The sequence below is a fragment of the Pagrus major genome, chromosome 13 (genome assembly GCF_040436345.1).
Source record: "Pagrus major chromosome 13, Pma_NU_1.0".
Lineage (NCBI taxonomy): Eukaryota > Metazoa > Chordata > Actinopteri > Spariformes > Sparidae > Pagrus > Pagrus major.
Genome location: NC_133227.1, coordinates 22,180,846 through 22,193,944, shown reverse-complemented (window position 1 = coordinate 22,193,944; position 13,099 = coordinate 22,180,846). Strand labels below are relative to the sequence as shown.

The 13,099-nt window shown below is 43.4% G+C and overlaps 1 protein-coding gene across 1 annotated transcript in view; it reads left to right on the top strand.

The window, feature by feature from the left end:
• Positions 1 to 13,099, top strand: part of pdlim4 (PDZ and LIM domain 4) — a 52,415-nt gene that overhangs the window by 35,893 nt on the left and 3,423 nt on the right. The window contains exons 4-6 of the mRNA XM_073479319.1: positions 1,287 to 1,627; positions 3,125 to 3,282; positions 10,939 to 11,077. Of these exons, the coding sequence (XP_073335420.1) occupies positions 1,287 to 1,627; positions 3,125 to 3,282; positions 10,939 to 11,077 (638 nt within the window). The remainder of the gene's footprint in view (positions 1 to 1,286; positions 1,628 to 3,124; positions 3,283 to 10,938; positions 11,078 to 13,099) is intronic.

The following is a 13,099-nucleotide window of genomic DNA, read 5'->3' as shown; positions in this document are numbered from 1 at the left end:
GATGTGGGCTTGTTGCTGGAGAGAAGTGCTGATTACAGAAGACCTGAGTGAGAGTGTGTGTGTCTGTGTGTGTGTGTGTGTGTATGTGTGTGTGTCAGTGCATGTGTGGTCCAGGCGAGGTCCGAGGACAGGATGACATCCAGCAGACCCATCTGTTGAAATGACAGGGGTCCTGTCTGGAGAAGCTGTGAACCTCCACCTCCCATGGCTGAGGCACTCTAAACACACACACACACACAACAACACACAATCTCCCCACATGCACACACACCCATTCCAGTGGCTCATAGTTACAACAGTCCGACTGTCTTCCATCCTACCGCATTGCCTAACTTGTAAACAAGCCACTCTGTTTCAGCTGAAATGTTTACAGTCTGAAGTTATGATAATGTGCAGCCCTGTTTAGTCATTCTAAAGTGCTGGTTATCTCTGAAATTCAAAGCCCAGTCGGTTACATCATCGCAAGCCTCGCAATAAAACTTTTATCTGTAAAGTTCAGTCTGTGAGACGGATGAGCCAGGCTGGCAGTGAGCGTTATCACTGGAGTGCGCTGATAGCTGTGGTAAACACTGAGCGGCTCGGTGATGTCACTGCAGGGTTTGTGCAAATGCAGGAGAAGGGCGTTGACCTCGGGATAAACACACTGAGTATACAGTGTAGGTGTCTGTGCATCTGTCCTGCATTAGTCCAGCAGAGTCTTCCAGCACAGCAAATATATATGAGCAAGGAATGTAGAAAGTGTGCTGCAGCAACACATCAAAAAAGATAATAATTTAACCTAATGTATCTTAGCTCTGTCAGCTTCTATAAACTCCTCAATCCAAAGAAGAAGCAGCCAGGGGAAAAAAAAAACATTTTTGCAATATTTACACCCCACAACTTAATTTGTTTTGACAGAGACATCTGCAGGAAATCCAATGCAAGCTCCTTCTTAATAAGCCTTACTATTAAAGAGGGGAAAGGAGAAATGAAGTGGAAAAAGCTTTTCTTTCAATCCTCACCGCAACCATATTTTTGCCTCTGAAGAATTGTGGGGTTTTGGGTTTGTTTTCTTGTTCCTCTCCTCTTTTTCCTTCATTTTCTGAACCATAACATAATGGTGCTTCTGTAATGGGCCCATTACCCTTTTTTTCTTCCTCCTAACATTAGCAGTTCTTTCTTTGATCTAACACGCGCTCCCTCTTTTACTATTGCCTCCATGTCTGTTCTGGCTGTGAGGTTTTCTTGTAGTTTGTTTCAGTTTTTTTTAAATGTCTCCCTGTTTTTCGTTTCTTCTTTCTTTTCAGAATTTCCGTCCCATCACCAGCGGATATGGCGGATACAGCCGTAAACCTTCGTACACCCCTGAACCCCAGTCCCCGCTGCCGCCCCATTCCCCGCTGCCTCCCCAGTCCCCGCTGCCACCCCAGTCCCCGCTGCCACCCCAGTCCCCGCAGCAGGCTCCCCAGCCCGTTCACCTGAATAACGGACACTCCAGACCCAACAACGGCCACAGCTATGGATACGGGAACGGAACCGGGCACCCTCAGTACAACAACCCCGCTGGACTTTACGCTCACAACGGCAGCAACGGAGACAGATCTCTGCCAAGCAAGATGGGAGGCTTGAGCCTCAGCGCCACACACAGGTGAGGTGATCAAAGTGTGTGCTGCAAAGTAGTGCAGAGAGAGCGAAGTTCAAACATCTGTCTGGTTAGTCTTGACTTACTGTAGGGCTCCAAAAAGAAAATCCAGAAATGTTTGTGTTTATGCTGATTATTACGAACCTCACTTGAATAAAGGGAATTGGATTTTAAAATATGACTCAAAATACAGATTTATGAAATACAATTTGGCTCCGTTTTCACTTATCGAGAAAATAACAAAGAAATAGTTGCGACTCAAGTGTCTGCTTCTAAAATCCATTAACCTTGAACCGCTGTTCAAGCATCAGCAGCTGAGATCGTGTTAAAATACACAAACAGTATATCTGAATACTTAACAGATGCATGTGTTCATGTGTTGAGTCCCACTAATGATTCAAACACAGAAACAGACACACACACACACACTCTGGATGTATCCTGACACACCTGCACAGATGGCCACATGGACTGGAAAAGCCATTTGTTGTTGTGCATCCCCTCAAGCGGGCAATAAATGTGTGTTTAGTCTCCCAGTGAACATCCTCTCCAGCACTCCCAGCGTTCCCCAGGACTGGACTGTTAATCCTGACTCAGCCCACACACACACACACACACACACACACACACAGTTAAACACCATCTTAACACTGCCAGTAGCTCACTGTCAATCACTGTCTCTAACTCATTCATTACACAATCTCGCCATGTTCTCCTGTCTGTCTTTCTGTCTCTCACTAAGTTTCACTTTCATTAGCTGAGGCGCTGTCTCTCACAGACACACACACACACACACACACACACACACACACTCTGGCTGCAGTGAAGCGCTTCCTTCAGACTCCTGGAGGGGAGTCTGGAGACAAACATGCAGTTAAGTGTGTCAGGGTTTGAACACATCTGTCAGCAGCCCTGCTCATCTCCCGGAGGTTTGGATGTATCAAGTGAACGGGATCCGTCCAGCGTGTTTCGGGAATATCTTGATGGATGGATGAACGTGCAGAGCCGTAGCGCAGAGTTTTTGTGATTAAGACTTCATGCCTGTGGAATCACATGTCGAGAGTAAAGTGTACACCTTTATTTTCCCCTCTGTGCGTCCATCTCTGCTGTCTCAGTAACAGAATAATCTATGAGGTGTGCTCTACATAGAAGGAAATCTGTTTCTTCAGCTGCTTTTCTGTCGAGTTTTCTTCTCTTCCTTGGGTGGTCAGGCAACTGTCTTCTGTTCTTTTATCTTTTTGTTTAGACTACTTCAGCTCCTTTCATGCCGCCCTCTGTCAGACAGCACATCATGACACCATCTGATAAAAGACAAAAATACAGTGGCCATATTTGACCCCACAAGGGACAAAACCAAACAAACCAAAACCAAACCAAACAACCAAGAATCACTGATTCTTGGATCCTGTATGAGCTCCTTCTCTGTTGTCAGCTGTCATATCGTCATCATTAATCAGATTGCATTGCAATAATACGGTATCCTGCCCTTCTTGTCTCCTAAAGCCCAGAGCCTCCCATAAACTCTCCCGGGGGCCGTAATGGTGTCGACACGCAGTCAGACGTCTACAAGATGCTGCAGGACTACGAGGAGCCCGTCTCTGCACCCAAACAGTCCGGCTCCTTCAAATACCTCCAGGGAATCCTGGAGGCCGAGGATGGAGGTAGGGTTTTCTGTGTGTGTGTGTGTGTGTGTTTGTTTCTGGGAATGTTTACATGTGTGTGATGATAGAGGAAAACAGCATGTGGTTCCACTGCAGCCTACAGCTTTAGTGTCGTGCTAGCTTTCCAGGAACAGGGAAGCTACTGTAACCGATTCTCACGTATTGGACAGACAGCATGAGTTAGACTTTCTTTTCTTTTTTTATAGTTGGATCAGCCCTTTTAGTCTATAATCTCGATAAGTGATATCTCAAACAATGCTGGTTTGGTTTTGGCAAGGCTTTTAGAAGATTTGTTAGTTGGTGCTTCCAACCGACAGCCCAAAACAATAAATATTTCATTTATTAGAAGGAAAAGTAGCTGGAGGCTGTGAATCTTTAACTTTTTTGCTTAAAAATGACTTATAATGGGGTAATCAATATTACAAATAGCTGTTTTTCTCAATAATTTTCTCTCAAAGGGGCACTGATTGGCTTAAAAAGTGCCTGCATCATTCACGACAAACAGTTAGACTGCTGTGACCAGCAGCTCTATTGGTTTCTTTGGCGTCCACAGTTTTTGCCCTAGGAGACAGGAATCTTGAGGTCAAGTGTGTGTGTTTATGTTCATACTGATTGGCTAAAAGGGGGTGTGTCAATGGGAGGGGCCTATCACAAAAAGGCGTATACTGTAACTTTTAAATGGATTCACAGACTTGCACAATATTTTGTGGAATGGCTGGTCAAGAACCGAAGGACAGCACATTTCAGGCCAGTTAGCAAAAGGGGGCGTTCACGTTACAAAACCAAAGTTTGGCAAACCCACGCACGCACACACATAAATACCATTTTACAACGTCCCATTTCATAACTCACGAGCCAGTTGTCGTAGACACAAGGTAGACACAAGGAAGGCATCATTGGACTCCGGCCCTACATTTCAGCCGCACCCCTTTTCATAAGTCATGTTTCATAAGTGCTTATCTTACATTCTTGCGGGAGACTTCTTTGAACTCCACAGTTGCGTCATCACATTGTTGGTCCGCAAAGTTATGTCCACCCTTTAGCGACTTTCTATCTCTGACGCTGAAATTTGCCATGGAGGTCAAGTGCTTGTGTTTATGAGATTGCATGAATGCCTGGGCGTGCCTGGTCACACCTATTACATATTTGTGCTTGTTTTTAAAATGTTGTTCTTCTGTCAATCTGAAATGATTTACTGGCAATTTTGATGCTATCGTTTGCCCCAGTGCCAACAGACTATAAAATGTTGAAACAACCCAAACCCTGTCGGGCAGGTACAAGATGAGGCAGTTATAAGGTGCCAAGAACGCATCTATGCAAATCTCAGGAACTGTTTTCTAGAATTGTTTGTTAGTTGGAAAGAAAATATTTCCTCCTTTCCAAATAAGAAACATCTTGCCTCACATTGACAAAGGCTACTTTCAGAGTCAAGTTTCAAACTAACTTAATTGAGGACAAAATCTGTGTCCCCAATTGGAATAAAAGCTGATTATTGGGTCAGTGGTTAAGTTTAGGGTTAAAAAAAAATCCTCCTTTGCAAATAAGCCACTCAGCCAAAGGGACATCTTGCCTCGCGCAGGAAGCTCCTGTCTGACTGTTGTGAGCTTCCCTGTCTAACTGGCATAGTTTTCCTTTTATAGAAAGACACAGACGGTGAGGTTCAGGGATAGAAAGGAAGACTAAGAGAGAAAAGAAAGGACAGAGCGAGCAGGAGGAAGATGAAGTGCTTTAAATAGCTCACGCACGCATGAAACGTGGGGGGAAGTTTTGGTTTGGCAATTTACTGCAAAAACAACTTCACATAGGACAATAAAGTGAGAAATATGGTTTTCCTTTGTGCCTTTTGACCGCTCAGCATTCCAGCTTTTGAGGAGGAGTCATGTGATGCTGACAGCAGCAGAGGAGAGCTAATCCTCTGCACTAAAACGTTCACTCTGGGTTCCCTGTTTACCACGACAGCAGGGCAAAAGCTGTGAAAGTCGTAATTTTAAGTCAAGTGTTGTTGTGTTAGAGGGGAAGCAGCCTGGACCTCAGAGAAGTGGGCTGTTAGCACCGAAGTGACCGTGATTTATGTTATTCTCAACCTCAGCGACGAACACTGAGGCGTCCTTTAACCCGTAATGCTGTTAGTGGAGTGTTACCAGCTGTGTATGTAGGAATCCGCAGTGTCAAAGTCAGCATGTTTGCTCAGTAATCTTTGCATGTGTATTTTGTCATACAGTACTCTATTTGAATTTAGAAATTAGAGAGCCCCCCTCCAGAGATGACTTGCATCTGGATTAACTCACCACATCCCGACAAAAAGCCTCCCACAATGAATTTCCCAACATCTTCCAGTCGTTGACCAATGGGGCACCGAATTCTCCCCTCTGCACAAATGTAAACATGGCGAAACGTAATGGCAGACACCTACTCCATGCAAGTACGCAAACTTGACTGATCAAAAGATCAATTTCATTTCATTGTGTTTCGGAGTGTGTCACCTAAAAATCATCATTCAGTGCTGACTTCCTCTGTTTGGATTCACTTCAGCTCAAAACAACCATGGCCCACCAGTTTGATGAAGCTCTAGCTGAACATGTTCATATGCACCGGCATATTTACATCATCTCTTCTATTCTCTCCTTATCCACTTCTTTTTGTCTGTGCAGTAGGTACAGCGGTACACATTCCTCCACATTAGCTTAGCACCGTAATTTCTACAAGAAAATATTGTCTGAAAAAAAACCTAAACCTCCCCTCTGAAACCCAGAAAAGTAGCAGTATTGACTCTTTAGTCAAAGACCAATATAAAGTATCTATTGAGGAATGCAAATTATCATATTTGTAAATCAGCATCTTTGGCCAAATCATATAACAAAGTCATTCAAATGGAAAACCCTCAGTTTCCTCCCTGATATAATCATCCGAGGGCAGGAGTGAAAACTTCCCTCTCAGATATCACATCTCTGGTTCTACCTTTGATGTGAGAGCCAACAGGATAATCCACAGCACAAGGAACAACACCGGCTGCTCCCGCCGTGAGGCCTGGAGCCGGGCCAGACCGTCCTGTTTCCTTAATTTAGCACTTAACATTACACTCAAAGCAACGACAGAAAGGGAGAGCTACGGAAAGAGACAGATGCTAATGACGGACAAAGGGCAGACGGAGGGAGAGAGACGCTGCTGATGGATTATAGAGGTTTAAAGGGAACTCTTTTGTCTGCTGTCAGCGGGGAAGACTGGCAGCTCGATTGACAGGCTAAGCCCTTCGCTGAAACACGGAGACACCTCAGGTTTACACTGGGATCATTTTAAAAGCTACCTGTCTGTCTGTTGATGTTTGGTGTCATTTGATCTGTGTGAGAGAGAGGGATCCTGACACAAATGTTGCTAAAGTCTGTCCCCTTCTCTTCATTTTAAGTAGCTCAATAAAGTCACGTCAACAATCAGTACACGGTCGACTCTCAGGTTAAAGTCAAATCTTCCTGTTTTTCAACGCATACCTTGCTGTCAGGCTTTTAAATCACAGTGGTTGGTCCCCTTTTGAAGGCGAAAGCCCCCGTAGAGGCCATGTTGACTTTCAGGGGCTTTTAAAGTTAAAGCAAACAAGAGTGTCAGTTTACCCAGAATTCCTCAGAGTCTGCCATGATTGGATAGCAGCGTGGACGGGAGAGGGGTGGAGTGACCGTTGAATACTGGTGTCAAAGGAGGCTGTTTGAAGCAGGTTGATAGATAATAGAAAGTTGTACTTATTGTACCGATATGAGCGTCTGTTTTTTCCAATTCAAAAAACAAAACAGAAAATTTGAGGTTAATTAAAGGGGAAGATACACGAGAGACAACGTGATGGAGGAGTGTTTCTTCAGCAGCTGGAAAAAGAAATAAACAAAATCCCAGCGACTTCTCTGAAAGTTCATCCGTTCCCTGAACTCCGTGTTTATTTTTTTGAAAGAAAATTCTGAGAGATATACTATTTTGTGCTGTACCTTAGATTTGTTTATTTCAGGAAAAGTGACTTTCCATCAGCTCGCTGGCGGTGTTTTTTAAGCTTGTCACAACAGCGATGAATGATGCCCACAAAACTCAGTTTCGGTACGTGGAAGGTGCTCAGGGGGGGAGGCAGGCTGTGTCCTTTCTCAGAAAAAGGCCTCGGTGTGCTGAGACATCCATCAGCATCACTGCTATGCAGAGAAGGAAATGTTATACTTTCAAAGTAAAACACTCGCCTTATTATTGATGGCCTTCTGGATGATAACACGTAAACTTGGTTGGAATGCTCACATACTACTTTACCTCCAAAATGATATGTAAGATTAAATTAATCTGTTCCAATGGACCAACTCGGTCATGACCACAACTCAGATAAGTAACAGGACGTAGATAAACATAATGGCTTCCTTCAAACGCACCACAGAATAATTCAATTCTGTTTCAAGGAGAAGTAGAGGGGGCATTCCAGTTCCGTTGTTATTCCACAGGGATCGAGAGAGAGACGAACAGATACAAGATTTAGAGCCCCGGCAAGATTTCTAGTCCTGTGGGGGTGAACATGTGACTCCAGAGTCGGGGGGCTTAACCCTTCAACTCTCTGTTGGCACAGGAGGATTCATCTTTGACAGCACTATAGGTCAGCAACCAGAGATTACTGTCCTGTTTTTGTTTGATATTTGTTGTGCGGACTACTTGTGTGGCCTAGAGATGCTGCGTTTAAATGATTTCACTACTAACCGCAGTTTAAAGGTGCAATATGTAAGAATTAAATTTAAAACATAGAAGTATAAACTAAAACTAGTAACAGAATATGAAGAAATAACAGTTTTGACGTTGTATCAAAGACGTCTATGTGGTGAGTTAAAGAGATATGCTGAAGTTAGCATGCTAACCAGCTAGCCTCACGCCTGAAAAACCTCTTTCTCCCAGCAAGACAAAGCTCTTGTGGTAGCAGTGTAAACACCAATTTACCATTGCCCTGGTTGTCCAGCTAGCAAATTTATGTCCTTGAGAAGCTGACACAGTATCCAACTGTAACTGTCTTAAATTATATCATTTCAGCTGTTTATTTATCTTTCGACATTGTGATTCCCTCGGCCTCGAATTCCCTGAGGCTTCACACTGACGTCCTGACGGGTTTGAGTTAGGACGGGGGCTAAACATGAGTGTGTGACTGCGGGTCTGGTCGGTATTAGTCACAGTGTAGGACACACATTTTGCTGTGAATGTTGCGTGTGGTGAGATATGTCGCTGTCTGTAAAATAAAACATGGTGTCTGTCTGCAATTGGCAACAGAGCTGAAGATGTCTGGCTATTTAAAGACTAAACAAGCACTCGTTCATTCTGCTTTTTGTATCTAATCCTCCTGACTGTGGCTGAAAAACTTTTATAAGTCAACCTTTCCCGCTGTGAGAAAGTCACAAGAGTGCTGCACATGAAAGGTTTTCCATCAGAGTGCATCATTAGGTAATAGAGAGATTAATCCTAGGAATAACACAACCCAGCTAATGTCGGGTCTTAAACACACCGCCGAGCAGTCAGAGGCTAATTGTTACTGAGGGATAGAAAGTGCTTTGAGTCAGGTGCCAGATGGGAGGTTATTAGGCTGTGGTTAGTGGCAGTGATTGGTGGCCTGTTGGCCTGTATAGCCTCTGCTGGCACATCATCAGAAAGCGGAAGTCATATACCATAGCTCACAGCTTTGCCCCATTCATCCACCCTGGTGCACTCGGATCCACTGGAGTGCCTCCAGTATTAAGTATGCCCCCTTTCATGCATTCCAGTCAGGCATAACTAATCGCTCGATGGTCAGAGTTGATCGCTCTTAATAGAAAATGCCATCCGTGGGAAGGCGGCAACCTTTGTGCGCTGTGGGACGAACGTGATGTCATATTTCAAAACGAACAGAATAAGCTTCGAAAGATTGAAACTCTGTTTGAAAGCTTGTACTTTAATAAAAAAAGATTCAGACCAGAGCTGTCAGAAGTCACTTGACCTGAAAGCTTGCAACTGATATTGAGGGAAAATCTCCTTGAGGTGCTGCCATTTTCATTTTACCAGATTATTATCATTCAACAAAGATGATGCATCTAACTATTTGTTCCATTAAGATGAACGTCATCACAGCTCACCGTGTGTCGTTCACATATATCGTGTGATTGTAGCACATCGGTGTGACGGTTAAAGCTCGACTCTCTAATATGGGATGTTTTCCCTGCCGGGTTGTCTAGTCAGGTTGACTGATGAATTCCTTCTAGGAAGTGCCACTACAGACTCTTGGATGGAGCACACAGGAAAGACGAGGGACAGCGAGAGGTCAAGAAGAGGGGAAGGGACGAGAGAGAAAGAGAAAAAAGAAATTCCAATCTGGAGTAGAAAGCATAAATCTTTCAAAAATATTTACAAGGGGACAGATGTAATGGAGAGCCAGAGGAAGAGGTGAAGTGGCGACATCCTGTTTGTGTAAGCGAGCAACAAGGTTACTCGTGTGTGTTTCGAACAATCAAGTGTCTTGTTAAGTGGTTGCTATTGTGTTCTGTGTGGTTGTTTTGTAGTGTTGCTAGGTAGTTGCTCACAAAATGTATTATTATGAGGGTCATGTCTTGATGCTAACCCTAGATTTTCCAAACTCTTGCAAGATTTGTAGGCTACACATTGCCAAAAGAAAAAGCATTGACATTTTGGAACATTACCATGAAAAGCTTTGTTTCAGTATACACTGGCTGCAATGTAGTTTCAGTGGGTCTTACTTTTTTCCCGTGTAGATGCAGGCTAGCAAGATGTTACTACGATGTACAAATGCAACCCAAGTTGTTGTCACGGAAAAGACTAGACAATAAATTCTGTATTGTAGTTTTAAGATTACTGTAGCAAGAGCCAGATGATATAGCCAGCTAGTCAGCCAACCTTAACATTAGCTGTTCAAAGGCTACAACAGCTTGCTAAACTAGCTAGCTAATAACAATAATAATTTGTCAAATATAGCCACAAATTCGCTAAAAAACTTGGCGAGACAGAAATATTTTACAGCGGCTCCCGTTGGATCTGCCGTTGCTAGCACGTGCTAAGTCGGGCGCTATCAGGTTGCAATCTAGATACAACCATTTTATAGCTGTTTTCATGCAGTAAAGTCCAAAATGTTTTCTCACTATGTTCAAAGTCTGGCTGACTTAATAACTTAATCTGATATAAATGGGGTGGACAAAATAACAGAAACGGTAGCAATCTCACGCAAATTGTAGAGACTGTAGAGTGCGATTTCCACCAAATTAGTAACACCAGTGTCCTCAATGAACTGGACATTTTTAATTTGTCAAACTATCTCTGTCATGGATACCTGTGCCGTGCCCTCTGCCCGCAGAGTAACACACATCTGTGAGGAGGGCCAGAAATAGTGAGAAATATCTCAGTTGGGAACACAAACTGACCCCTGGTAGTGTGGGAAATATGAATCCATCGTTTATCACTATAAGCCTACTAGAGACCTGACAGCCACCATAGTCTTACTACCTGGAACTCTTGCACAGTGGAAACACATCTCTCATGACTTACACGCACATACCACCAACAGCGTAGCCTGGTACCACATTTATAGTATGCATGCTCATTTACAAGGTCTTGCCTCTGGATGGTTTGCGTTCCAAAGTTCCTATATTTATTCTGTGGTTGTTTTCTTATTTCCAGGTGTGTCCCCGACAGAGAGAATGAGAAACTTAAAGTCTCCAGTCAGGTCTCCGATCCCCAAACTGGGCAGCCCCATCCCCAGCCCCATGCCTGGTCTGCAGAAGCTTCCCCAATGCACACGCTGCTGTAACGGCATTGTGTAAGTATTTTATAGATCCTGGCTTGATTTTGAAGTAAATACTAAAAAGTGGACTGTATAAGATAGTAGAATATCTCATAGAATAATTATTTCATTGTGTCTTTTTGGTCAGAGATGCCTTTTAAGGAGGTTGTGATTCATTTTTTGTCTTGAGTGCTTCCAAAATTTCTATTTTAAACATAAAATATTATTAAAATTTTCAGATTCTTCCCAATTGAACACCACTGTACCACAGCATGGAACTTTCCAGTATAAAAGTAATGACTACTGTGGTCCTCAATTACAGGCTGCTGTAGATAAATATGTAAATATGAAAATGAAAATGTGAACGATTTATGTAACCTCAGATTTGCTATTTTAATGCAATCTGGAAATTATACGTCTCTGTCTGGTTTTATCACTCCTCTTGTGGTCATAAAGTTTTTTTTTTCACATGATGTGAGTCAAAGTTCTCTGAAACAAAGAGGCGAACTCGCGCAGATCGACCTGCTCCAACAGGCCTCTCATAAGTCCTCAGAAAAATCCATCCCCATTTATCATTTTAATGATTAAACCACGCCATCCTCCACACCCTTTCCTACAAACACACGCTGTAATCACACTTTTACCTGCATGCACACACGCACACACACACAGGTGCACGTACACAAACTCACACCAAACATTAAGCGAGAGCATGCTCGCTCACTCCCCTGCCAAAGTAACCGCATGCACCGGTAATCCCCCCTCTATTAAAGCAGCTGCAGGTAAGCAGTGATGTCATCAGCTTACTTTACTTGTTAACAAGAGTGCATTGTGGGAGAATGCGGGGCACAATAAGGCTGTTATGACCCGGGAGCATTTTACAGCTTTTAAAAAAAAATATAGAGCACTGTGTCAAGAGTTTATCCTCCGAGTGCTGCGGTTAAAAGCGGTTAAATAAAGAAGCAGGCGTATGACTGAATGGTCGCTGGCCCAAATCCCCACTCCAGAAGGGAAAATCTCATTGGGAGCAGTGAATGAACAACGCCCTTAACAACTGGCCTCACTGTGTGACTGAGTGAAGCAATGCACTGCTAAAATGCACCAGCCGGCAGAATAAACATGCACCGTTCACACTACCAGGTGTGACAGAATGAGTGTGTGTTACCTTCCCTCCGCCTGAAACTCCTCTCAGCATGTGATCTTTGAAAACATCTCATAAATATCTGGAAGTCTATTCAAATGCTGCATGGCTACAGTCGCTGTAAAGTGTGATAAATGCTGATTTGCATCGATAATGAAAGTTCAATAAATAACTGAGTCAGTCATGAGCTGTTCATCATCTCTTACTTCCTTTTAAAGTGTTCTACTTCATGTTTTCTCCTCCGCGATGATGACACCTCCATAAAAACTGCTTGCAGTGCCTTTTAAGGCACTCTGCAACTGCATGATTTTCCTATCATACTTCTCAGTAGGGCAACCCTATGGTGTTCCTTTGTAAGGCTGCTCTGCTCTATCTTTATTACACTTTTCCCTTCCACCACATATAAGGCTGTGTTCTTCTTCCTGTACACTTTCAGATTCAGGGTGCAGCAGCAAATACACAAGATAGAAATTGAAATCCGTCGTCACAAAACAGGATCCGTTCGACTTTCAGCATCCATGAGGCTCATTTATCCTCTGCAGACGAGGCCCTCTGCATTTATTTTGTCGGCATTTGAGTATGTTTTCTGAAATATTTTGGATGCGGACGAAACGGAGCCATACAAAAGAGGAAGTTTGAACAATGACAGACATCTGAAAGTACAGGAAATTATGTTCATAGTTATAGCAGTGCATTGAATGGCCTCACATAGCACCACTGTCTACAACGCTGGCACATAATCACAGTCCCCTCCACCGTCGCCATGTTTGTTGTCAGAAACTCTTGACACTGTTGGATGTACTGCTTAGCATCCATGCTAACATAAAGAACGCATGGATATATGTGGGATACATTAGTTACATCGTTTTAGATGGACGTTTCTATGTTTGTATGTTCCGGGGGCATAAATGAACCTT